This window comes from Amblyomma maculatum, chromosome 8 (assembly GCF_055883805.1).
Source record: "Amblyomma maculatum isolate TAMU_Amacu chromosome 8, ASM5588380v1, whole genome shotgun sequence".
In the NCBI taxonomy this organism is placed as follows: Eukaryota; Metazoa; Arthropoda; class Arachnida; order Ixodida; family Ixodidae; genus Amblyomma; species Amblyomma maculatum.
Genome location: NC_139351.1, coordinates 27,290,933 through 27,318,747, shown reverse-complemented (window position 1 = coordinate 27,318,747; position 27,815 = coordinate 27,290,933). Strand labels below are relative to the sequence as shown.

At 44.3% G+C, this 27,815-nt stretch overlaps 2 protein-coding genes and 1 pseudogene across 5 annotated transcripts in view; all 3 read left to right on the top strand.

Moving 5' to 3' along the window:
* Positions 1 to 27,640, top strand: part of LOC146180805 (uncharacterized) — an 80,532-nt gene extending 52,892 nt beyond the window's left edge. The window contains exons 8-12 of one of the 3 annotated variants that reach the window (XR_014700120.1): positions 9,255 to 9,373; positions 16,679 to 16,774; positions 19,361 to 19,471; positions 21,912 to 22,110; positions 26,991 to 27,640. Coding sequence is in view for 2 of the 3 variants with exons in the window: in XM_084576149.1 (XP_084432275.1) it covers positions 9,255 to 9,373; positions 16,679 to 16,778; positions 19,365 to 19,471; positions 26,991 to 27,038 (374 nt within the window). In the remaining variant the exon portion in view is untranslated. Of the gene's footprint in view, positions 1 to 9,254; positions 9,374 to 16,678; positions 16,779 to 19,360; positions 19,472 to 21,911; positions 22,111 to 26,990 lie in introns of all 3 variants that reach the window. The other 2 variants (XM_084576149.1, XM_084576148.1) reach the window with 2 other exon arrangements.
* LOC146180807 (uncharacterized) lies at positions 624 to 3,367 on the top strand (annotated as a pseudogene). Its single transcript, XR_014700359.1, has 3 exons — positions 624 to 876; positions 1,218 to 1,450; positions 1,537 to 3,367. The product of XR_014700359.1 is annotated as an uncharacterized LOC146180807 (transcript).
* On the top strand, positions 3,391 to 4,223 carry LOC146180806 (uncharacterized). Its single transcript, XM_084576150.1, has 3 exons — positions 3,391 to 3,581; positions 3,659 to 3,767; positions 4,074 to 4,223. The coding sequence occupies exons 1-3, from the start codon at positions 3,437 to 3,439 to the stop codon at positions 4,135 to 4,137; spliced, it is 318 nt and encodes a 105-aa protein (XP_084432276.1). The 5' UTR covers positions 3,391 to 3,436; the 3' UTR covers positions 4,138 to 4,223.
* Positions 27,641 to 27,815: the final 175 nt, after the last annotated feature.

The window sequence follows — 27,815 nt, the reverse complement described above, 5'->3', positions numbered from 1 at the left end:
GACACCTCCATTAACACAAAATCGTAGGTCTAATTATCAGCAACAGACACATAGACAAGCTGACATATGCCTGAATGAATTTAGCGCAGAGATCGGGTACTTACGCTGCATATGCAGGAGTAGTTCGTCGGCTGCCATTTGTCCCGCTTCACTTTCACGGTCCACAGAAGACGTCGTTTTTGGTCTCTAGGAAACGAAAACATCTTCCAACCATTTTTAGCGCTGTTAGTGCACTGGGGAACGCAGCACCCAGGCATTCTGCAGAAACTGTGTAAAGAACGCCGCTTTCCGTGTCAAGCGTGGGACAGCGTGGAAGTCAGTGTGACGGCGGGAGCGGGATGCAAGAAAATGGCGGCGGCGCCTCCCGATAACAGGTTTTGGCGGCGACGACCCCTTCAAAGAGTGGCGCCACCCTGAACGGAGAGCGGGCGCGCATCGAGGCACCCTAGCACTACGCAGTTTGTGGCGCCATCTAGGTAACTTTATTCAAACTATGCGCATGTTATGCGTCACGTGACCACACCTCGTGACCCTTTGCGCGAGGAGCATGGAGGGAGGCGAGGTGCCAGCAGCAAACATCGTGGACCGCGTGACCACGCTTTTAACACGTGCGTTCGCCCGCGCAGTCATGAATATTACCGTGGGTGCGAGGTTCGATTCATATGATGCGTTTGACACCGCTCTGCGTGACTTCCAAGTACAGACAAATTCTTTATTTGTCAAGAAAACAACGAAGTCCGTAGAAGTGGTCAATGCCCATTTGTCAGCGGAGGCGGAAAAACTTGACAGCAAGCTTCGGTTTGCCAATGCCACTTTTACCTGCAAGCATGCAGGACGGCACAGAACTACTGGCACCGGCATTCGACCGAACCAAAGGTACGTAAGAGGCCTGCAGCAAACCGCGAACAAAAGTTTCGCGCTGCGTGCTGTGGGCACGTGTGAATTGCGTGCTCTGGCCACGTGTGAACTACTCACTAAAAAGCACGCAGCAAACCTCGGACAAAGGTTTCGCGCTGCGTGCTGTGGCCACGTGTGAATTATTAACTCACTAAAAAGCACACGAGAGGTCTGATCGCAGGCTAATGCTTTTGCATCGATTTCTAGCACTCAAATTAACTTTGTTTACTTCGAGCTTTAAGCATGTGCGCGCGGCCACTCTGGCATCCGGGACTCGCCGCAAGGAAATAGTTTAATATGCTATTTTGTTCTTTTCCCAGGACTATGAAGAAGGACTGTCCTGCAAGACTGGTATTAGCGGCTCGGCGTGCCAGTAAACAATTGGAAATCACTGCACTTAATTTGGAACACAATCATGAAGTGAGCAGTGAGATCTACAAGGCATACCCCGAGTGCCGTCAGCTCACAACTGAAGAGGCTAGCTTCGTTCAGCCATTAATAGACCTAAATGTGCCTCCAAGCATGATTGTTCAGAAGCTGAAAGAACAAACTGGTAAGTAGCTCCAAGTTTTTTTCTACATTTGTCAGTATGGGTTGCATTGTTGCTCATTTCTTTGTTTAAATTTTTCACATCTGCAGGAAAAACAGTGATCGCCAAAGATCTACATAACCTAAAGCGCGCAGCCAGCACACAGGATGAAGCGACCTTACTGACGGCAGAACTAAAACACTGTCAAGCCACTTATGGTGCTAAAGTACTGGCCATCACTGATGAGAACAAGGAGCTGCAGGTGCTCTTTATACAAACACCACACATGCAGCAAGCATACACGTCATTTCCAGAGGTGCTGCTCCTTGATGCAACTTACCGCACCAACAAACTGCGCATGCCCCTGTATGTGCTGGCTGTTCAGGATGGGTCTGGTAGCACCCAGGTTATTGCGTATGCCTTCGTTGCATCCGAGCAGCAGCATGTTATAAATCAGCTTTTAGAGACTTTTGTTGCAGAGAATCCTGCTGCTGCTGATACAAAAGTAGTTATTGTAGACAAAGATTTCACTGAAATCAATGCTGTCAGGACAAAGTTTCCGAGCTCACCGGCTGTTCAGTTGTGTCAGTTTCATGTGAGCAAGGCTTTTAAGAGTGCAGCTGGACAGCTTGCTAAATCTTCAGATGAGCAGGAACGTTTATCGAGTAGCTTTAATCAAATGTTGCTTTCCCCTACACCTGCCAAATACCATGACGCGAAAGCGGAATTTGAAAGGTACGCAAACCAAGAAGCTGTGAGCTATTTAAAAAAAAAAACTGGGGCAGCATTCCTGAAATGTGGGTCCGGCACTTATGTGACCGTGAGTTCACTGGCGGCAACAATACTACAAACCGTGTTGAATCGCATCATGCGAAGATAAAAAATGTTCTGGCATCATCCTCAAAGCTTCATGAAACTCTGCGCAAAATTTTGAAGATGTCAGCGAGTATGCAACAAGAGACCTGCCACAAAACTATATTGCTGAAAACATGCGAATTTTATTCTCATCAAGAATCAAAAGATGTGCAAAAGGAATGTTCAAAAGTTCTTACACCTTATGCCTGCAAATTAATCAAGCAGGAACTCGAAAAGCTGCAGGATGACCCTCCAGAAGTCAGAATTATATCTGAGCAAACATACTCTGTTTCATCAAGTTGCACCGAAACATGGCATGAGGTCTCTCTTCAGAATAATACATGTAGTTGCACTACTTATTCAAAAATGAGGCTGCTTTGCTGGCATTTCCTATTTGTTTGTGTAAAATATGACATTCTACCTGACCTGACAAGGGCTGTTCACAGGCGTTGGTTTAAATCATATCAACTTGAGTTCATGGGTGCTGCTGCAAAAGCCAACCCGGAAGCTAACAACCAAGAAGCACCAGAAATTCTTTCCATGCCTGGGCCCTCTTTCGAAAAAATGAACAGAAGTCAGCGTTATAATTACGCATTGCGGACCCTTAAAGCTGTTGCCGACAACTTGGCCGACTGTCGGCCAGACATCTTCGCAGCACGCCTTGCCTTTTTAGAATCGCTGAATGCCTCCTGGCTGAAAGATGCCACTCTCACACATTTTGGTATTGAGCATGAAGATGTGCAGGAAGATAACGCCTTGGGAATAGAGACCTTGCCAACTGCATCCAATGTACTGCTAGAATTGGAGCAATCTCCAACCACACAAAGTGCACCCCAAGAACCAATAACACAATCCAGTGGCACACAAACCAACAGCTCCAGCAGCAACATTACAAACCAAAAATGTGCATCTAGCTCAGTTTGTGAACTAAGACTCCCCGAGGTGAAAAGTCGAGGACGCCCACCAAAGCGAGTTGTCTAAAACCGCTACAAGAGAGCAAGGGAAACTGAAGAAGATGGTGCCTCTCTGAAAAGGCCAAAGCAAAATGTAAATACAAAGCATCCAGTGCTATCTGTCATCTCCTAACTTGTTTTTCATTTTGTCTTTGCAGTGCTACTGGCTGCAGTCTCCAACAAGGCTCTTTGTGAGCGTGTGATGAATGGAGCGTGCCTGCTCGATGAGGGTGACATTGAAGTTAGGCCAGAGGCCTTGCCAAGCGCACTGCTAGATTGTAGGGTTTCCCTGCCACAGTTGAGAAAATATTGCACTCCGGATGCCTGGTCCCAGCTCATGGCTTCAGGTATGCATCAGTGCTACAACCATTTACTCGTCGGCATACTTTTGTGCTTAACTTTAGCTTTGAATTTTTTACTACAGTTGCTGTAAAAAAGAAAAATGCGGTGTGGATTTGTGGCCTGTGCAAGGAAAAAGATGATGGTGAGCTGAAGATGGTGTGTTGCGACCATTGTTTGGAGTGGTTTCACTGGTGAGACATTTTTCGCTACAGTCAACAGAATTGCTTTCTGCTACTTCAGACGTATTAATGTAGTGGAAAAAATCTATGCTCCTTTATGGTGCAGTCCTTTACTCAGTGAGAGAGTAGTTTATTGTTTGTAAAAATTTCAAAATATGGTCATTGAAAGTACAGTGTATAACCAAAAGTTAACACAAGCATGTCAGCTTGAATGTTTACAAAACTGCATAAACTGTGAAAATCAGGTTGCCATTACAATAGGACATTGGTTCCTTTACTTTTATTGATGTGCACTTGTTTGTTTTTTACATTTTGCAGGTGTTGTGCTGCTGTAACCAGCAATGATTTGAAGAAGCAGTGGTACTGTACACAGTGCAAATGATGCGAGTAACTGTTCACAACTGCAACTAATAAATATTATGTTGTGTCCCTGTATCTTTTGTTTAACTTTGTGCAAGTCAGGCAATGCTACCCACACTGACTTCAGAGAAATTTAGTGATAAGCATTGCGCAACTTGTTGAAGGGAACTCATAAAATATGTTGGCATCGCAAAAATTAATTCTCAGAAACCCCACAGTCAGTTCCTGGAGATTTAGCAGCATCTTGACTGCCAACATGGGCCCTGTCCTAATTCTGGTATGACATGGAAATACAAATCCGTGCAATTATATATATATATATATATATATATATATATATATATATATATATATATATATATATATATATATATATATATAGTTTAAAGGAGCTGACAGTCCCCGAGTCTAAAGCAAACGTTGGGGATTTTTTTTTTGTTTGGTTGTTGGTATTTGACAAGAATTAGTGTTATGGTGATTTTCGGGGTAAAGAATTTAAATGAAAAGCGGAAGGAAAAACAACGCGCCGATGGTGTGTGTGTGTGTGTATATATATATATATATATATACGTATTTACTCGCATAATCCTCGCACTTTTTTTTCGCAGAAAATCGGTGCGAAGTTAGGGGGTGCGATAATTACGCGGGGAAAATTTTTGAACAATGCTTTGGAGTGTTGAAAGCAAATGTAAATAGGCTGTGAACCGGGGTTCTCAAGCCAGCTATTGTAAATTTAACCAAAACTTCAATTGCAAGCAGGACTTACGTTTGTAATAAAACCACAGAGACGACAAACACTAGCTGCAGAAACACTTTATTTGCGAAGGCTGGCCGCCCGCAACATCACCATCACTCAGAGTCCGCGGAGTCCACGTCGACATTGCCATCGCTATCGCTGGTCGCTGCTTCGTCGGCTTCCTCAGCTTCACCCTCTTCATCTTCGTCCCACACCAAGTGGTCTTCTGTCGCGTCCAGGGCGTTGGAAATGCCAGTTTTCTTGAAACTCTTCACGACCACGTCAGCGCCAATCATGCTCCATGCATCTGCTACCCAGTTTCACAGCAGCTCCACAGATGGCCTCTTTATCTTGCCACCCGGCGTAAGAGCGTGTTGGCCTTCGGCCATCCATTCTGCATACAGCCTCCGAACGTTATCTTTGAACGGCTTGTTCAAAGACACGTCCAGAGGCTGCAGCATCGATGTGAGGCCACCTGGTATTACTGCGATGTCCGTACGCAATTCCGTCAACTTCGCGCGAACAGAGTCCATGAGGTGACCGCGGAAGCTATCAAGAACGAGAAGCGACGGACAAAGAAGTGCTCCCGGTCGCCGTGCCCACACCGTCTTCAACCAGTCGATCATCAATTCTGCCGTCATCCAACCTTTCTCTTGCACCCGCACGTGTATTCCGGAGGGCAGCTTTCCTTTTGGCAGGGTTTTCCGCTTAAAAATCGCATATGGTGGCAGCTTCCGCCCGTCCGCAGTCACGCCTAGCATGACCGTGCATCGTTGTTTTTCGGCACCAGTCGTCCTTATGTGCACAGACCGTGCACCTGTCTGCTCCACTGTAGTGCTGCTCGGCATATCAAAATTGAGGGGCGTTTGGTCCGCGTTTCCGATCTGGGAGAGCAAGAAGTTTCTTTCCTGCCGAATTCGTATCACGAAGCGATGGAAGTCCACAATCTTGTCTTCATAGGCTGCAGGTAGCCGCTGGCAAAGCGTCGTCCGCCTCCTGAGCGAAAGTCCATTGCGCCGCATGAACCGCGTGGCCCACCCGTTACTTGCCTGGAAATCTTGCGCCGAGATGCCTTCTTTCCTTGCAATTACGCGCGCCTGGTTCCGCATCAGCTCTATTGACACGGCGCAACCATCCGCCCGTAGAGCCTTAATGTAGTCCAGGAGTGCAGTTTCAACCCCAGGAAACTTTCCCGTCTTCGGACCACGGAAGGCACGCCGAGTCTTGCTGGTTGCCTTGAGCTTGTCGTGCTGCCGTCTCCAGTAGCGGACACAAAACTCGTTGACTCCGAAGTGTCTGCTGGCAGCGCGGTTGCCGTGCTCCAAAGCGTACTCGACAGCTTTTAGCTTAAAGGCAGCGGTGTAGCTTGCGTATCGCCCCATGGCGAAGCGGCACAGAGAGCACGGTGACAAAAGTAGCACGCGAGGCCTACGAAAGTCTTTGCAAAATGGCAGAACTATGCGCGGAACTCGGGAGAACGTGTGGCGGTACCAGCGGAACAAAACTGACGAAACACCTTGACGTTTCCTTCTCGAGGCGCTCGGAGTGGTCGGAGCTGGTGATGATGATCGTCGGTTGGGTCGGGTAGCGCCTCCTGGTAGCGCACGCACCTAACGGGGCCAGCTAGTTTCAGTAGCACTAGAAAGATGGCGCTCGCTACGCGTAGTCGACTGCCGCGGTGCAACATGTCGACTCTCGCGGCAGTGATGTTGGGGGTGCGATGATTATGCGAGGAAAAAAAAATTCCAATTTTCGATAGGCAATGTGGGGGGTGCGAGCATTATGCGAGTGCGAGCATTATGCGAGTAAATACGGTATATACATACACACTGTGCAGTAGGGGCAGCGCAGCAAGTAATTACAACTATTGTCGACAATCACGGGTGTGGATGCGATGCCAGATCGCGGGATCAAGGTACGACTGCACGCAGATACGGGCACCTGCAGTTTGTTCTTTCTCTTCAAAGCAAGTAAACACAGATAGTTTTGTAACACAAATGTTAGCGCATGCAATGGTTTGACCATAGTGCGGCGCCGAGCGAGGAGGGTATATTTACAGGTCCTGGGCGCTAAATTGCGCGACTCAAAATAGACATAGCACTCCTGTGCGCCTTGTGGGTGTTTTTATTATTTTTTTCCTTTTACTAGAGGGAGTGAGGGGGTGGTTGCAAGCTGTCGAAATTTCAAGTCCAATGCGTGGGAAGGATGCTAGTAGGCGCTTGGCCGCCGGAGCGCGGCATACAGCGGCTTCGAGGTGGGGAAGGGAGAGCCGTATGTCATGTAAGCAAAGCGCTCAGCCCGCATGCCTTTTTTTTTTGTTTGTTTGTTTCCTAGAGGTGCGGAAAGGAATTGAAAGGAGAAGCGGGCAGGCTAAGCTAACGTAGACAGCGCGATTTCAAACCAGTGACTGCTTGGAGCTGCCCTCGACCACGGCCGGTCTCGACAAAGCACAGAGCATATGTACGCTTGCTTCCTTTCATTTATTTTTTTCTTCCCCTTAGCAGTTAGGTATGGACTGCTTTGGCCTGATCAAGCGCTAAAGGTTTGACTGCTTCTGTGCGCGCGTACTTCGCTCAATGGGCAGCTTTTGCATCTTAGATTACGCCTCTTATGTGAAACAACTATAGTGCCAAAAAATTGTCTGCCCATAAGCTAAGCAACATCTTGTGTAATTTCAACCTGACGCTCCCTCAGAAGGTGCCCTCAGTTTGAAGATATTTCTTTTTCGCCACTGCAAAACTGGATGTGTGTGGGCGCACGTGTATGCAAATAACTCATGCTCAGGTGGGCCCCCATACGGTCAGTACTACAAGTTTTCATTACAACGAGGAAAGCAAACACAGGATCCCTGCAGCGCGCTGCGAAGAAGAGGGCTCACGACTGTGAGTCCCTGCATCGCCTTGAATACCAGCCACCCCATCAAACCAACGGAAGAAAAAGAACGAAAGCAAAAGATTGCGAACGCACAGAAACGGCGCTCACATACTCTACATTCCCCCGCATATCGCGCCCAGCCGCGCCTCTCTCAAGAAAAACAAAAATAAACAAACAAACAAACAAAAAACAGATACGCGTACGTCACGTGATTGCGCACCGAGGAGCCTGCAAAAAAGTGCCGGTCGGCCGGAGGAACTCCGACGGTAGTCGGTACCGACGGCTTCTATCCACGGTTTCCATGACTTGCGATCGCGCAAATAAGTTGACGTCACCAGTCCCTCTTTCTATAACGTAATTGTGACGTTACAAAACGATCACGTGACTAATCTGCTTTACTAGACTCGCACTAGATGGCTCCACATCGTCGTAGTGCATAGAGCAACTTCCCGTAGGAGTGCACTCCGTAGTGCATGGAGCATCGTTCATATACTGTTGAAGTTGTCGTGGCTGAGGCAGTGATGCGATTTAATGCCGGCAGAGAACATCTTCAGCAATACTGAAGGAACTTTGCCTCAGTGCCAATGCAAAGGTTGCAAAAAGAATGGCAGAGAAGGATGGGCGCCGAGAGCAAAAATGTGCTTGAAAACATGCCATCGCTAAAAACCTCCAAGGAGTGCTCAAGAAGCGGCACCTGGACACCAGCAGGCAAAAAGATTACATTCCTGGTGGCTACTAGCCATTTCTTATTCTAAATATCTCTAGTGCACCTGTAAATATGTATTAAATTGTCCCCTGTTTGTTTTTTTGTACTTTTCTCAAAACTCAAATTCTTGACTACTGTTGATTTTGCGGCCTCGATATCTCTGCAACCAAAGCACATAGAGCTGAAATTCTTTTTGCAATGGGAAGCTGAAAGTATGCTGTGTGAAATGTTGGGAATAGATTTTTGCATTTTTGGTTTTAAAGAATTATTTTGATTAATTTAGTGGTAATTGGTACAACCATTTTCAGTACTGAAGTTCATAAGGCCGTAAAATGACTACTAATTAACATATCAAAAAACTGCTTCTAACATTTCATTCTTCACTCTTCTGGCTATCTAATTATGCCTTAAATTTAGTTTTTTAACAATCCAATATTTCAGAATTTAGGCCTCAAACAATGGAGAGGCAATCGATGGCAGTCGGGACAGTGCACACTACATTGATGCACTTCCCCATGACAGTTATCCTGCGACTGGTGACTCCATTATTGGGAAGAAAAAAGCAGCTGCTTCACACAGAAGGCATACCAGCCAACTTGGCAGGCAGCATGTGCGCAAATGATGGTGCACTGCTTCACAGCAAACATCCACAACGCTGCATTTGTGCTGACTTTTTCTGCTAGTTTAAATAGAGAAGGGAACAGTTGAAATGTGATCTCTGGCAAGGCAGCCGAATGCCAAGGTATTCCACTTGCAGGGGTGACTGTGGATAGTGCCACTGGTTCCCAACATGCGCCCTGTGTATGATGTGCCCCGTTTTCAGGTGGCTACAAGGGCTATGGTCTGGCCATGATGGTCGACCTCTTCTGTGGCGTGCTAAGTGGTGCCCACTACGGAAGCAACATTCGCTCCTGGCTCAACGTCACAGACCCTGCAGATCTGGTTCGTATGGATTCTGGTTTGTTATGTCAAGGTTCAGTTGTTAACTGTCGCAAAGCGTTCTTCAACTGGCAAGATCAAAGCAACAATAATAACCGCACAGTAAACCACAACTGAAATGCAAAAAAAGAAAAAAAAAAAACTAGTTATTCAAAACACTGCAAGTGGAAATTTGGGTGCTCTACCTTTGGCTATTCAACCTTACAGATATGTCTAGACAGAAACCAATGGTCTGAAGCCACAAACATGGGCATGAAGCAACACACATTGAAACTCGAACTATCAGAGCACAGGACAGAAATATGAAAAAAAGAAAAACATCCTAGAACTAAGGAAGATACAGCTAGAATCGCTCGCTAAAAGAGACAAAAAAAGCTTTGCATCAGTTGCAGCTTGATGGATGTTAGACGATTGCACTTTTTGACAATGATTTAACGTGGATAAACCTGGTGCATATAACGTGCAAGAACACTATTGTGGTGGAGGTCATCTGGGCTATGTTTAGAAGAGAAATAACAAGGTGCGTAACATTAAGGTAGAAGGTCTGGGGTTGAGGTCAAAGTTCAAAGGTTCCTGGTTTTCTTATTTAACCCTTGAACTGATGGTTTCCCACTCATTTTATCCGGAGTGTGGCGCTCTGCACCTGTGTATTCGGTTATTTCAACTTTTGGTACAATTCAAGTGCTTCTTTATTTTCCTTTCCTCTTCCCCACGCCACTACTGTAATGCACCTCAGAGCAGTTTGTTTGACCGGCATTTCCAAGCAGATCATAGGTTTCACTTTCGGAGAATGCATGGTAACAAATGCCTTCAGAGGCACCAACCAAGGAAGGGCTTCCAAGAAAACGCTTGTCTACTGAGCTGTGATTTAGTAGACTACAGCCCAGATGATGACTGCAAAACCCCTTAATCCGAGAACACCTCCTGCTAGAACAGACGCACGCATGGCACACGCTAACTAGCAGCTTCTGTGCTGCCGTCCTGTGCCTGTGTTGGAAGCCAAAAACTGGTCTAGAATGACCGGAGGACCGCATTTTCGCATTTGCCGCAGAAATTCTCTACTCGGGCGTGTCTCCGTGAGAAGTGGAGTCAGCTGTCACCGGCACATAGTCTTACTTGTTGCTATTTGATGCCCAGGTGCAGCGTGGTATTGGACGCGTGAGTACTGGGCATGCATGCCTCGTGAGGTGACCGTGAAATGCAGGCTGAATAGATGTTTTTGTTAGCGTTCCTCACTCTCACTATAGGCAAAACACATTTTTTCCATTTTTGCTATCCTCAAATCGCACCTCGTATTATGTGGGGCTTTTGCATTATGTTATGCTAGGTTCAAGATTTCAAAAGCTCCAGATTAATTGCAGCCGCCTAAGTTTCATTACAGCTGACTGGCATCACACGACATATGGGCATTTTTTCACTTCCTCTGCACCTAATGCAGCTGCTGGGACCGAATGAAAATATTATGAACCAGCTCGTGCCCACTTTTTTTCCACTTCAGCTGCCTCCTTAGCTCAGGGCATGTTCTGAGAGAAAGCCATAACCCGATAGACGTGCATGCTCAGGCCGTTTTCTAGGTGCCAGGATGGTTGCCCAAGGTTCAGCACTATTTGCGCACCACCACCTTTTGGCGCAGTACAACAATAAGTAGTACAACTTTCAGTGTGTCATCATCATCATCATCATCACCAGCCTGATTATACCCACTGCAGGGCAAAGGCCTCTCCCATATTTCTCCACTTAACCCGGTTCTGTGCTAGCTGCATCCACTTGACCCCTGCGAACTTCTTAATCTCATCCGCCCACCTAACTTTCTGCCGCCCCCTGCTACGCTTTCCTTCCCTTGGAATCCAGTTTGTTACCCTCAGTGACCATCGGTTATCCTCTCTTCGCACTACATGTCCTGCCCAAGTCCATTTCTTCTTCTTAATTTCTACTAGAATGTCGGTAACTTGAGTTATTTCTCTGACCCACTCTGCACGCTTTCTATCTCTTAATGTTACCCCTACCATTTTTCGTTCCATAGCCCTCTGGGTTGTCCTCAACTTAAGTAGAACTCTCTTGCTTAGCCTCCACGTTTCAGCCCCATAGGTGAGTACAGGCAAGATGCAACTGTTGTATACTTTCCTCTTGAGCGATACTGGTAAGCTGCTAGTCATAATCTGCGAGTGCTTGCCAAATGCGGTCCATCCCAATCGTATTCTTCTTGTTATTTCCTTTTCGTGGTCCGGATCTGCGGTTACTACCTGTCCTAAGTAGACATATTCGCCTACTACTTCCAGTATATCGCTACCTAATGTAAACTGCTGTTCCTTCCCGAGGCTGTTGAACATTACCTTAGTCTTCTGCATATTGATTTTCAAGCCTCCTTTCTACTTTTCCTGTCTAGGTCATCAATCATTATTTGCAGTTCATCCCCCGAGTTGCTTAGCAAGGCAATGTCATCAGCAAATCGCAGATTACTGAGGTATTCTCCGTCCACCCTTATCCCTAACTGCTCCCATTCCAAGTCTCTGAATACTTCCTCTAAACAAGCTGTGAATAGTACTGGGGAGATTGTGTCTCCTTGCCTAACACCTTTCTTTATGGGAATTTTGTTACTTTCTTTATGCAGAACTATGGTAGCTGTGCAGCCACTATATATATCTTCCAGCACTTTCACGTACGGCTCGTCTACCCCCTGATTTCGCAATGCCTGCATCACCGCCGAGTTTTCAACTGAGTCAAATGCTTTTTCGTAATCAATGAATGCTATGTATAAGGGCTGGTTATATTCCGAGCATTTTTCTATCACCTGATTGATGGTATGGATATGATCGATAGTAGAGTACCGTTTCCGAAACCCTGCTTGATCCTTTGCTTGATTGCAGTCTAAGGTTGTCCTGATTCTATTAGAGATTACCTTAGTAAATACCTTATACGTAACAGACAGTAAGCTGATTGGTCTGTAATTTTTAAGGTCCTTAGAGTCCCCTTTCTTGTGAATGAGGATAATGTTTGCATTCTTCCATGGTTCCGGTACCGTCGATGACACCAGGCACTGCGTATACAGGGTCGCCAGTTTTTCTAGCACGATATCCCCCCCGTCCTTCAGCAAATCTGTAGTTATCTGATCCTCTCCAGCTGATTTCCCCCTCTTCATAGTTTCTAGTGCTTTCTTGACCTCGTCCTTCGTCACTGGTGGAACGTCTGACTGTTTTTCCCTACCGCCAATCTCATTACGGTCCTGACTGCTTTGGCTACTGTAGAGATCTGTATAGAACTCCTCGGCTACTTTGACTATCTTTTCCATATTAGTGATGACGTTGCCCGCCTTGTCCCTTATTGCATACATCTGGTTCTTCCCTATGCCCAATTTCTTCTTTACCGCTTTAAGGCTTCCCCCGTTCTTTACAGCATGCTCAATTTTCTCCATGTTATACTTCCTTATATCGGCCACCTTGCGCTTATTGATTAGCTTTGATATCTCGGCCAATTCGATCTGGTCTGTTGGATTGGAAGCTTTCATACTCTGGCGTTTCTTGATCAAATCTTTCGTCTCCTTTCAGTGTGTACCATTTATTAATGTTGAATCATCACAAATGGAGCGCATTGCTCCGGCGTAGATCCCTTCTTCATATTTGCTCCCGCGCTCCTGTGGGAGCATGTTCCATGGTGGACATAAACCAATCAGCGCGCACGCTGGTCCTCGTGGCTCCGCCCTCTGCAATGGCCGCCGTAGCCTTCGCTCTGTTGGGAGCACATTTTTGCAAATGCTGGCAAAACAAGCATATATAATGACATTAATCTGTATGCTTCTGATAAAGCATAATCAAATCTTGGATCGAAGCTAACATATGTCTTTGAAGCGGCAAAGGTGCCGTTTGAAAATGCTGCCGACACCTAGCGCAGCGCGATGTCATTTCAAGCGAAAGAAACGGAAGTTTTTCCTGCCTGCATTAATTCAGTATCTCACACGTTATAATACAAATAACGTAAAGAATGCTTAGAAATATTGTTCTTGCTTCTGTTGGGACGCGGAACCATTTATGAGATCCGAATGTGAAAAAATTATGCTTCGAATGTCAATGTGTAATAGCTGGCTGCAGGGCTCCTCATCTTGCTTCCGCTGAAGTGTGCAGGAACAACATTCAGAATCATGTATACAGCTCACGTGACGAGCTTTGTAAAGTTAACATAAAAAAAAAAAAAAGCTTACGACAGATAAGTTATCCCATCTTATGCTGTAGCAGCTTCTCTTGCTACCGGTAGCCACTTCTCATCTTATACAGCGTCGTTGCGACCGCTGCACACTGCAGTAGACCTGATACCGGTGCTTGCTGGTGGCGCCCGCTCCTTGCTCGATTTCAATGTAGCCCGTCGCACAAAATTGTTCACCGCAAGGATTCCGCAGCGAAAGTCGACTCCTTCGAGGTTGGCCAGCAGGCGCAGCTTTCATGCCATCCGCAGCTGCTCAAACAACCGTGCAGCGACGAGGAAACGAGAATGTGCCGGTAGCAGGGAGCAGAAGCGGAACATGAGACGTGGCATACGCTCTTCCGGCCAAATCCACCAATTTTGGCGGGATCCAGGTGATCCCAGATCGACACCTGATCCCAATCTGCCATTGGAATACAACATCCCCAAACGGAGCAGAAAAACTTGACCCGAGTCTGCCATTGGAATTTAACATAAGATTAATTATGATGCCTGCTACCTTCTTATAATGCTATAGAATTCATCTATGTTATCAGCTATACCCTTATTGACAAGGAACCCTACTCCTATTTCTTGTCTGTCCAGTAAACCTTGATAACATATAAATACCTGCCCTTCAGTACAGTATATGGCTCATTTGGCCTCCTAACCTCAGTAATGTTACCATGTAAGCGGAAAGGAATGTCATATTTATTGAGCTCCTTCATGGCATGGGCAGCAGGGAATTATGCACTTTTCGCAACACTGGCATGGGAGCGAAGGACCTTTGCAGGGCCGGATTAACAGTGACGATGGCCCGGTTCAAAAAAAATTAAGAGGGCCCCCATAACTCGTCTTTTCTCCTCCCCCATCCCCCTCCTTACTCCCCCCACCCTGCCCCCTATTGTCATGTTAGAGACTTGACGCATTCTACTATTTTCTTGCGAGAATAGAGGCCATATTTACTCGGAAGAATCTGCAGACTGTTTATGAACACTCCTGAGCATACACTTTCCTGGTGAGCATGTGGACGGGCTGGCATATCTAGTCTGGACTATTCTAGGAGATGACCGGACACACAACATCCTCCCTCAAAAATTAGAATTGGCATTCGTGAAAAATAGCTTTCTACAGTGTTTATTTTCTTGGCTAAATCGAGAGTGCAGGCTGCATGTGAGCATAGAGTAAATAGATATGGGTCTTGTTCATAAGCTGCTCGGAAATTCTTACCATTATTACGCTACCAATCATCTAGCAGTTTTGTGGATTCATCCAGCAAGACAAATTGAAGCTCGCCTCAGACAGTATTTCTACAAAAACTGCAATATTGTTTTATGTGCTGACATAATTGAGCAAATGACGTTTATTACTCTAAAAGCTGTCGTAATACCGGAAGGTAAATCTTTTCGAACTGGTGGCGCCTCGAGAAAATGACATCGTTACTGAATTGGCACGAAATGAGTTTTAACAAGCTCAAATAATAAGTAATATATATCTTTATACAGATTGTCCATATTTACACAGCCAGTATATTTACGTTTCACACATAACTTCCACTTTTAAAACAGAAGGAAGAACTTCTGCATGTAGTATCACATACCTTTGCTGCTTTCAATTCACAAAATAAATTTAAATTTCACTAGATAGCGTATGCAGCTCGTGTCACTGAGAAGACACTGCCGCCGTAGATGCGTCTACAAAACGAAGCTTAAGCGCCCTCCTATATTTTTCTTTTTTACAGAAGCAATATCTGCTTGCACAAAGAAGCACATATAAGTTAAAGTATTTCACAACAATTCAACGTTTAAATGGCGCGTGAATTCGTTTAACATGTCTGCTGTTTTCATTCCACTCTTGAACAAATGAAGAAAAGTCTTCAAGTTTCTATAAGTGTTTTTTGAGCCTTTTTGCTGGAAGAGTTTCATGATGATATCTTCAATGCTCGCCTGAGAATCTCTCGTCTCCGCTTTCAGCAGCGGTAAATACATATCTGATTGCGTCTGCCAACTATAGCAGTCATAACCTCCAACTAATAATTTATCATTTTTGTCACAGCTTTCAGTGCTCATGCTCAAATTAATCAATCACACAACCGGCCTCAACAGCAGTAAAGGCAGAGGTCAGTTAGTTTACTAGCTGGTATGCGCTGGCTCCAATTTAAAAGTCTGCTAGAACCCATTGATTCTACTTGATCCTGACTGGGGTCCACTGAATTCTAGCTGGTAGGCACCTGGAACAAGTTAATGCCAGTTCAGTACCAGCTGTGATCAGCTGAAATTAACTGAAAGTAGTTAGAACGAACTAAAACCTTTTGGATATTTTGTTTTTTTTTATCTATTTGGGCGAGTACAAAGTGTTTACATTGGTGAAATATGAGGCTAGCTTGCTGGGATTATGCATACGATGTGACGAAAAGCTTTTGAAGCATTCGACATAGTAATTAATAAGGTCTAATTTGAAACATGGGATATCATGAAGAGGATCTTGCTTCTTGGGCTGCCATGTGTTGCATGCAATAGTTTGTATGCACATTGAACAATAATTTGTATGCACGTTGAGTTAGAAATGATGTTCGTGTTTCAAATTTTACCCCCCATGTGATACCCTCATGACAAGGGCCTTTAGAAGTTTCTTGAAACGGATAAATATTGCAATGTAGATACACTGATGTATTTACAGATATTTACAAAGGGGTAGCTGACCAGACGAACAACTTCATGCCAGCGGTGCCCAGCACGAATCACACACACTTCGTTGCTCTCCACCTTCCACCTGCAAGCACATCACATGTCGTCATCGTCCCTTTTAAAATATAATCACTCATCTTTTATGCAAGTGTATCAGCAATGTGGCAGATGAATTAAATTGTGGCATAGTGACGAAGCTCGCTGCTTAGTTCTTCTGTCTTGACTCTCACCTAATTATCTAGTTGATCCAAATGTGACATGTGTTGCTGCAGAAGATTGTTTATTGTTACCTGTAAAAATACTTTTCTTCTGGAATATGGAGGCCTGAATTCAAGCAACGTGGAAATGCATCACAGTGTGTGTCTCCCTGCATTGCAGACAATCTGAAATATGTAGGACAGCTGCTTTGCATTGTGAAAAAGATCCAAACAATTGTTTTACTTTGCAGGGCCAATGCTTTGTTGCAATCAACCCTGCTGCATTTGCTCCGGGCTTTGAAGACAGAATGCAGGACCTCATGAACATGGCACGGTCTCAGGAGCCTGTAAGTGGTGTGGCCTGCAGTTTCAAAAAGAAAAAAAAAGACTGTAAAACTGCAATTACAATAATGAAAAATAAAAAGAAATGGTGGCACAAAAAGTCCTTATCTATAAAAAATGCTTTCAAATAATATTTGTTGAAAACAATGAAAGATTTTTGAGCTCTTGTTTTTAAGCAATGAAGTTTCAGTTGCATTCATTTTAATAACCAGAAGCAGCTAAAGCTTGTCAGAACAAAGTGTGTTGACTGCAAATCTGTGTAAAAGTCGCCTGCAACCCTAGGACATGCATTGCTTGAGGTATTAGGACTGATATGGAAACCATTGATTGGTACATCGCCTAACTTCATGAGAAAAGGAGGTATGCTGCCCGAGCAGTGGGTCTATAGTAATATATTTTATATCGCATTTGGATATTCAAATCAGTACTGGTTATTGCACTTTATAGTCAGCAGTGGTAAAGATGAGTTTGTTTGCTGTTGTTACTACTGGGTTACATTCTCAGCGGGACATTCTATACATTATCCTTTATAGTTTAGTTTGGTTTATGGATTTTGATGTTCCGAAGCAACTTAGGCTGTGAGAGGCGCTGCAGTGAAGGGCTCTGGAAATTTTTACCACCTAGGGTTCTTCTTTCTTCACTACGTCTCCTCTTTCTCTTTCCACTTTCACTCCCACCTTCCTTCCTTCCCTTACGGTGTGGTTCAGGTGTGCACAGAACATATGTGACAGATACTGCTTCCTTCCTTTCCTGTGAACAAATTATTTATTTGTATGAAACCTCTCTACTTACTGGTCAATACATTCCAGAATAACGCAATTTTCCAACTACTGTGTTCAAAGCCTTGAAAAATTATGGTCACATAATGCATTTAGCAATTGACCTCACATGTGCTAGCACACGAGCGGATCAGATCTTGGGAAGCGGGACATAGGCTGAAGAGCACCAGTAGTGCTCCCCCTTTCTGGCAGCTTTTCTGTGGGGCCCTGGGGGTAAAAGAGAGCATCAAAGGGCGACGACAAACCAATGTGAGGGGCTCATTTCTTCAGACGCACGTCATGGAGAGGAAAAGTGCAGGGTCTTCCCAATGCTTCTTGTGCACAGGGGCTAAACAACTACTGGATGTTACACAGTTATATGAATCCCATAGAATGCTTTTCCCAGCTAAAGCACTGAGTCCTTTAGACATCAACCCTTGCAAAGAAAATATGTTTGGTTGGAGATATTGGCATATACCAAGTTTGTTTGGGGTACTTGCCTCATTCGATAAGGTGCTGGATATTCGCATCATCTGCCGCGATGGCAAAGCAAACCATATTGCTGTCTCAGATATGGGACTGGTGCTATCATCTCATTGTGTCCCGGGCTCGAAAAGAATTATTGCATTATGCATGCACCACTTTTCAAATTTAGTGCAGTTTTGGTCATATTACAGTTCGAAGGTTTATGAATGAAACATGACGTCTTCAAGCCTTCCATAAGACAATTCCATTGGTTCAACTTACTTGGCTGAATTTTTAAGTGTTGCTGCAGGGTTGCAGGCCCGTTTCGAAGGCAGAGCACCTGGTGTCGAACCCATCATATTTAGCTAGACTATACAGACTCTCCGATATTCCTCCAATTAACCCGGTCCAGTGCTAGCTGCATGCCACTTGACCCCTGTAAAATTTTTGACCTCATCTGCCCACCTAACTTTCTGTGCCTCCTGCTATGCTTTCCTTCCCTTGACATCTAATTTGTTACCATAAGCGACCATCGGTTATGCTCTCTTGGCATTACATGGCCAGCCCATGCCTATTTCTTCTTCTCAATTTCTATTAGAATCTCAATAACTCGATTTATTTCTCTGACCCATTCTGCATGCTTTCTATCGTTTAATGTTTCACGTAACATCTTTGGTTCTATAGCTCTCTGCGTTATCCTCAGCTTAAGTAGAACCCTTTTTGTTAGCCTCCACATTTTAGTCCCATAGGTCAGTACAGGTAAGGTGCAACTGTTATATACTTCCCTCGTGAGCAATAATGGTAAGGTTTAATTATGATCTGTGAATACTTGTCAAATGCGTTCCATCCCAATCCTATTCACCTTGTTATTTCCCTTTCATGGTCTGGATCTGCAGTTACTACCTGTCCTAAATAGACATATTTGCCTACCACTTTCAACTCTTTGATGCCTATTTTAAACTGCTGTTCCTTTCCCAGGCTGTTCAGCATTACCTTAGTCTTCTGCATGTTAATTTTTAACCCTGCTTTTGTGTTTTTTATGTCTGAATTTTAAAACGCTTTTTATGAGACAAGAAAATGCAGGCAATGCGCTTTTGAAGTCAGTCACTTTTTCTCTTGATGTGACAACAAAAACTAATCAGAAAAGCATTTTTGAAGTTACGAATACCAAAGCATGATACTATATATTTTCTGCAAACTACAGAAAAGAGAAGTGGTTAATCCGGAAGTTGCAAACTATAACAGTCGATTACTTTTTAGAACCCCCCCCCCCCCTCTGCCACCTTAAGTTGTTGGTCAAGGAGAACTTTATTCCTGTATCATGCAGAAAGTGCTGTTTGAACTCTTGCTCTCTCCTCTTTATCACAGGCAGACCCAAGTGTTCCAGTCCAGGTGCCAGGCGACCCCGAGAGGCGACACATGGCAAAATGTGATGCTGAAGGTGGCATCTGCTATCATGGCAGCCAGATACAGTTTGCGGTATGTGCTTCATGTGGCAGACACCATCAGCTGAATGCTGCAAACTCCGCATGTGCTTCTCTTTGGTTGCACTGAGTGTTGTCATGGCACTGATATCAAGGTTACGAGTATACTGATTTGCTTGGGAATCCAGTATGTAGGGACTGAATGTGTACATGTGCATTTTAGCTTGTAAACTGCAGATACGACATGGCAGACAATAGGGAGCTGGGGTGGAGCCCCATGTTTAGAAAACTTCTGAGATGTTGCTAATTTTTTCAACCTTTGATGGGATCTAGAGGAGCACTTGGAAGAGGACAGAGAGAAAAAAGAGAGTGAGGGAGCGAGTGTATGAATAAATGAATGAAGAGTTGCAGATCGTTTGATGCCCCTAATTCTCAAAGAGGATATGCAAAAAGGCAGAAAAAAATGACATGAGTAAGAACTGCAGTGGTATATAGTGAGAGAAAAAAAAGGGGGAAAAAAAATAAAAAAAGACTGCTTTCTCAAGTTGGATAAAGTGAGCTAGTGTCTTGCTCTCAGGTTCCAGCTCAGTTCATGAATAATGCAATAAACACTCTATTTGCAATTATCCGTTTTCTGGAAACATGATTCATGAGGAGAAACGCAGAGGCTTCTTTGCGATGCCTTGGGGGCATAGGGGCGAACCATTTGATAATGTCAACTGTTTGCCTGCATGCGAGCAGGCTGGGTGTGGGGGACGCAGCATGAGCAAGGATGTGGTGACTGTAAAAAATTGCAATGGCTTTTTCACATGTCACTGGTGCAAGGTTGTGAAGCATGCGGAAGCAACCGGAGAAGTGATCCCAGCTCGTCATTACCTATTGCGAACCCGATTTGTTATTAAATCTCTTACCTGCTGAGGACAACGCAAATACAGACTGAATTCTGAGACAGCTAAGAAAGTAGCTGTTCATACTTGATGTGTATATGTTTATCTACACTTCTGCAGTGAAAGTCTCAATTCTATTCCATTTAGCAGGTAATTTTGTTAAAGTCAGGCCTTCAAATCATATGTTTTCTCTAATACCGGCATTTTAAAAAAACATTTCAAGGAGGTTTTACTGTAGTAAAGTGAGACGGAAGTCCCAGTTCTTCTATAAGCAACTTTTTTTGTTCATGGTAAATATATTATATAGGAAAGTGCATCTTATCATGGTGCTGTATTTGCTATGAAATGACATTGTGGCAAAAGCGCAAACTTTGGTTGTAAGGCAATTTTTTTTTTCTTTGGTAGAAAGCAAATAAATGGCATTTTTTTTACGGCTTTACCACTGTGCTCTCTAGTTCTAAGGAGAAGCCGACGTTAAGTGGTCCTTGAAGCCATGAGGCAAAACATGCGGCACGTAGGAAAAAAAAAATTAAAGCTGGCTACGAACGTGGAAAGAAGGTCGTCATAGTATGTTTAGAAAGTAAGATAGTAAATGTGGAGCGCAAAGTAGGGAAAGGAAACAGTGGCGGCAAGGAGTGGAGGCATGGCGTGTGCAGTTTTGCTGTGCTTGACTGTGTCGCGCACATTTCTTAACTATTGACTCTTAAATGGCAGACACAGCAGCTTCATTTTTATGCAAAGTTTTGTTTTTCACATGAAATTAAACTCATGTTCGATTCATAGAAACATTGCATAATAATGCTAAATCAATACTTTACAATGTGCAAGCCTAAAATCTGGTAATTTAAAAATAATATACAGAGATACGAGAAAAAAGGACAGTGTTTGTAGTATTTATTTTTAAATTCTATGAGACAGGTTTAAGTGGCCATTTATTTACCAGACAGTGCCATGTCACTGCCAACAACAGATTAGCAAAGATTTAATTTCACTGGTCCAAGTGACTTTACTACGGAGAGGTTCTGCTGGAGCGTTAGCAGTGAGGATTAATATCACATATTATATAATTTTTGCTTTTGTGGGATTTAACGTCTGAAAGCGACTCGTGCTGTGAGAGATGGCATATTATTAATATAATTATTATAATAAAATATATAAGGTACGGCTTTGGTGTGCGGTGGGCATAGTGAGCCTAATAGTGATTGTATAATCACTAAAACCTAGTGTTAATTCACTACAGCACTTCAGCCAGTCTGCATAGGTGCTATAGGGAATTATGAGGGCCATTCCTTAGAAACCATTTCAAGGGTTTTGGATGCACAGAGGTGGCTAAACATCTAAAGTGCTCAGCTACTGTGTTAGGGGACTAAGTTCAAACCTGGTCGCGGCAATCAAGTTTTTTGGAGGCAGAACACTATGCGTGTATTTTTTTATTTATTCGAGAAGTTTGCCACAAGGCGTAAGTTGAGAAAGGGGGAATGGAATTCAGGAGATAGGAAGTTAAAAGATGGAGTGAAGTCCAGTTTCACCAAAGTAGTCGCAGAGGATGGCGGTGTAGTGGTTTTCCATTGTCCACTTGTCGTAATCACAATCACGATTCCACTGCAGGCCCACCTTCATGATTAGCCGTTTTCAAACCGAAGCCGTTGCTGAGCACGTCCACAACAAGTGACGCACATCACAGGTCTCGGATGCAGTGTCACAATGAGGGCACCTGTCAGTCACTGGCAGATCTTTTTCACACCACTGATGATGTACAGATCAGAGCCACCCCTGCCCGAACCTGGCGGACTGATACCTCCTCCTAGTGAGTAAGACTACGGGGGAGAGGGTGCGAACATGGAGGAACAAGAGCGCGTGTTTGCTGGTGCAGAACTTGTGAATCGGAAACGTGGGACGAGAATGGATCTGGGGGAAGTGCGGAAGGTGGTGGGTTGCCTGATGTGTTCAAGAATCATTCAAGAATCCAAAGTGGTCAGCATAATCTAGGGCTGGCCGTTACAGCATCCTATAGAGGGAGGGCAGGCACCAGGCCGCCTCTGACTATCTATATTGTTTGGTGCCGAAACCCGGGAAGGTAATGTGAGCTCCTCCAACAATTCTTCCTGGATGTAGCAAGAGGAACGCCAACAAGCCTCCAGAAAGATACCAAAAGCTCCGCAATCGAACCCCACCGGACAAAAAGAAGAGATCTGCATCGAGACACCATGGACCGCATCGAAAGGAAACACGATATTCAACTAGCTTTTCTGGCCCGGCTGTTACTTCAAGCAAGAGAACTTTTGAATTCAAGCACAGTAAATATTCTTGCATTAAGGCTTAATCAAGCGAGACTAGAAGCATGCAACTACAGCTTGTGCGTACTGAACGAGAAGCTGCACGCTTTTAAAGGTGACGCTTGTGCAGAAGACGCCTTAGCTGCACTAGAAGATGAGAAAACTGCCGTGCAGACAATGATGCTTCTCTGTCACCACATCGAGACCCTTCAGGCGCCTGCTCCTGCTGCCGACAGTCATTGTTCTATGAAGACAGCAGTTTTTACCGGAGATTGTCGCCGAATCTCCTTTCGGCTTAACCGTTGATTCTGTCACTGAGCTTAAAAAAAAAACAAGTCCAAAGTTCCGTCGCGGTCACATCAATGCCTGACTTCCATTTTTACGAGTCAGCTCGAAAATGCATTATTGGAGGAATCTGACCACACCGAGACATTGCTCAAAGTCATGAAAAAGAGTAATAACTTTCAATGTGCCCAGAGCGATGCCGGCAATGACCGAGGAGCGGCTGCCATACTGTGGAACACACCTCTGGTAAAAGCGCATTGCAATAAAGGGCCGATCCAGGCAGAGATCTCCCAGAGTAATGAAAGCATCGAGTTAATTACACGCATCCAAAGGAGACAGAGAGTTATGGGCAATTTACAAGCAAGATTGTTTTCGAGCCGCCAAAGAAAGAAAACTGTGAAAAAGCGCCTGGCGACATACCTATGGAGTGATCATTCAATGGAATTGACTTTATCGGATTGGGGAGGTACAATACTTTCAAGGGGGAGCTTATAGGATGTAGCAAGGATGACCTCCATCGTGGCCCGCAGAAACCGTCAAAAGAGGATGATGAAAGTTACATTGAGTGGCTGTAAACAAGACATGAAGGGCAGCAAACAGCATAGATACTTAGCGTCTCTCGAAGAGCTCATGACTGCAACTTCTAGGGAGTGCATGCGAGAGGAAGATGCCTCGACAATGACTCTAGCAGACATGCCGACTTCTGTAGAGCTTGCGAAAGAGACCGAGGTGGCAAACGAAAAGTTTGTACCTAGTGTTATTGCAAAAACGAAAGAACGGGGTCAGGCAATGCCGCAAGCACTTATCCAGTGCGCAAGGGAGATGAAGAAAAACAACGAACCATCGAACAGCCTGGAAAAGTGCCGGCCACAGTTCCACAGAAAGCAAGGCCAATGCACAGAAAAAGAACACAGTGGAAACCAAGAGTTTTTTTGTCAGAGTGTTGTGTTGTGCCAGTGTGTGTGTGTGTGAGTTGTGTCAATGTTTACGTCAAAGGATGTGCGGATAAACTTCGAGATGTAGTTGTGAACTTCCTGCATTGAATTCACTATTTTATGCTGATGAACTAGGTGAAAGCCTATCATGCTTACAGTGAAGTGGAGCAAAGTCACAATAAGACCTTCATGCCAGGGAAAAGGGCTCAAACCAGCAGATGGCGCCTAAGCGCCCAAGTCCTGCGGAAGTCATCAGGAAGTTGATGCAGGCGCAATCACTGTTCCTGAAGCTCTTGGCTTTAAAGATAACAGTGGCCGGGTGAATAAACTGGCGGTGGAAACTAGCAAAAAACGGCTGGAAGATTGGTGGCTTAAAAGCAGAGAAGTGAAATAATGTTAGTAATGTAGGAGCAAAATTTAATAAATAGAATGGTGGTTTAGTTAACCATTCTAAATCAATAATTAAGATATAGGGAGAAAAATGAGCATGATAGCTACCGCTACCACCCCGATTCAAAGGGGACGCTCCTATATTCCATCCATCCATCCATCCTGCGCCCCGTCCGTGTTACGTCAGCTGTTCCACATTGAGTATATCGCGCCCTGCACGACAGGAGCCGAGATGACTGAGAGCAGGCAGAAGCTTTACGAAGTGAGCCTGAAGCTAGACATACAGCACGAACTGCATGAAACCATCGGTGCTTTGGGCATTGAGACTGTCACTCTTCTAGAAAACACGGAACAGCTAAGTGAACCCCCCTAAAAACGTCCCTTAGAAAGAGTGCAAGTGTTGTCACAGCTGATACAAGAAGGGGCAGTGCGCTGGTCTCTGTCCAACAGAAATGGACCCTGTGAACATCGTGCATCATTGACAAGGACCTATGGCTATGATGACGCTCAAGCAGATCAGTGGTGATATCTCGTCAGTTACAACCCTCAAGTGGACCACGGCGCGAAACAAGCAGATGACGGACGAGCGCAATCAATGATGTATTGTGGTCACTCAGCACCGACGAATCAGCGAATTAGACAGAGTGTAGGCTATATCGTACTAGTCTAATCTGTGCTGCCACGTCGCAACGGATGCACCTTGTTCTGCACTGTTGGTGTCCAATTGCGGATGTTGGAAGCCTGTGTTTGCAGAGTATATAGTGTCATCGTTGACGAGCTTAACAAGCGAGATGTCTGCACCGACTTCATCATGGTGGGCATCGGAGACCATTGATGTGACGCTGCTATAGCTTCGAGCTACGTCTCACCTCAGGGCACGGAGCGTGTTGCAGATTCGCATTCATCTGCAAGCGAAACAAAGAGAAAGAAGTTTGAGCGGAAGCGCGCAGTGGAGACTGAGCACCATGTTGGCAGATCAATAGCCAGGTACAGCCAGGACTTAAAAGCATCTAGAGGCATCCTGATGCCTGCCCTCCACCTTCTATATATTTTGATGCCAAAACCCGGGACCTCATCCCGATCCCGGGAAACCCGGGACTGATGCCTCATAACCTGAGGCTCTTTTGGACATAACACCACAAACCATTAGGTGACATAAGCACATCTTGCACATAGCATCCATCATTCAGTTAATGAAACAGACCAGAACTGCATGTAAGAAATTCAATTATTTAGCAGTTGTAGGCAAATACTGTGATGATGCATAATTATTAATATATTGCATATCATTCCAAAGAGATAAATGCACAAATAAATTAAATGACTGTTATAGTCCACTGACAGCGTACTATTGACACATAATTTTGGTTCCATGTTTTCTTCCTTTTAATTGTTCATTTGAAGCTCGAATACATGGAGCCACGAGGCATTTACCAGCAACTGCTACGTAATTTAATATTGAACGTCTTCTCTTATGCTGCTTCAGCTTTAGTCAACAACTGAGGGAATGACTATCACATAGTACTTACATTTACATCAGTACATTTATATTTGCATCATTACGTCAGCACTTACATTTCATTGAAGGCGTGAAAACTCCATTTTTATTGGTGCTTCTTGGTACATTATGACCCTGCCTCTTAAAGCAATAAATGAACAAGTATATTGCAGTTTTTATTATTTTTTTTTCAACACTCATACAACAAATTTTCATTAGTTTCGCCTTGAAGTGAACAGCTGAGATGTTGGTGTTGAATATCTCTTAAAAACTGCCAAAAAACATTTTAATTACAGTATGTTTACCAAATGAAGTCTTGTAGTATGGGTGTCTATGCATGAGGTGAAAACTGAGCTACGACTACAAATATTGCGGTTTCTTCTAACGTTTTGCTTTATGAATTCTTTCGGCAAAGTGCATGTGCCCCTGCAGCCTTTTTTGCAATGCAACGCAGTAGCAGGGGTGGCGGTACAAAAACAGTCTCTCTGCGTTTTGTGGAGAGCCGAGAAAGCAGGTAGATGCAAGAGATAAATATGCTGCAAGAGATAAATAGGTGGTGTTAGAATGGCGAGATGCAATTCTTAAATGAAGCTAAAACACCAGCGGCACACAGAGCAAAGTCCAAAGCTCCACAAATGTCTTATGCACGTGCCGATAGTAGCAGTGTGATTGCGGGAGGAGCGAAACTGAAACTATGTTGTTCGGCTATATTTCGGTGGTGGAGGACTTTGACCGCCGTCACGCCTGCCAGAGTGTGTATCTCTGATGGACATGAGCATTCCTGTTTCATACAATTCTTTTATAGAGGTTCGTTTGGTTGGGTGGTTGCTGGCTTCACCGATCATACCTTGACATGGCTGCCCATCCTAATCAACCAGTGCATGGCCGCCTTTGTCCATATTAGTGAGTGTCTGATGACAGTGGCTTACTTTGGCTGTTGGCTGGGACAGGACTTACAGTTTGTGTCTAAATGTCTGAATTAATGGAGGTCAAAGTAACGTCATTTTACTGTGCTGGCATTTGATGTCACAGCTATTGCTCAGCAACTGAAACTGCAGAGAGCAAAAATTAGTTTATACATTATTTAATGGTTGTAGAAAAATGCTACATAATTAGTGAGCACTAAGGTCTTAAAAATATTTACAAAGAATACACAACCAAGAATTTCGTGTCTGTACTTTTTAGAAATCTGCCCAATAGCTGGGAGATTGAGCAGATTCATGCAGCAGCTGGCGGCAGGGAAAGCAAGCACCATTTCTTGTACTTCAGTCACGTGCATTAAAATGTTTCCACTTTCTTTCAGGACGATGTTGCCAGAAAACTTGGTGTCGAACCACCGAAAAGGAAGTGATGACAAGCCAGTCTGACATCAGAAGTGTGAATAGTTTTTACTTTTGCAAATTATTAAAGAAACAAAGACAAGTTATGGATGAAAAATGTCTTGGCATTTGATGGGATGTTAGGCTGTCAGCCAGGAAGGTCTGCCTTAATGTTTTTGAAACTAAAAAGACAGAGAGGAGGAGTTGAAGTTGAACTTTATCAACATAGTAGCATATTTGACTCGCAGAGGAACCACTCACAAAAATGGGCTCTTGATAAACTAAAAAAGACCCAAAACTAAGATGCACCTGTTGCTGTCACAGGCTATGGTCACAGGCCTGTTACAGAAGTGAAGTGCATGCATCAGCACCAGTTTCCTGCCATGGAGTCCAGAAAGGACTGCACTTGCTTTAAATTGGTGGTAAACGGTCCTCCTCACTAAAGACATCACAATTTTGATGCACATATTTGAAGCACCACTTTCTCAACAATAAATGTGTCTTCTACTTCTGTGCACATGTTGCAAAGAATATAGAGGGATAGAATCAGTTCTGATCAACAGCTGGAGGCAGTCATCCTCAGTGGTTCATTAAAATTAACAGGCCCCCATTTGAACACAAATAAAATTTAAAATTTTTCACTTGACAGCATTTCTGGTTTTGAAAGCTTCACTAATGTTTATGACCAAGTGCCATGAGTTTCTGAGCCCATTCATATCAAGAATGGTTTTCTATCTGGTTTTGTTGCTTAATCTTCATCTCGGTGAAAGAGTACAGTTACAGGGGCGGAACGCTGCTTCATTTGCTCC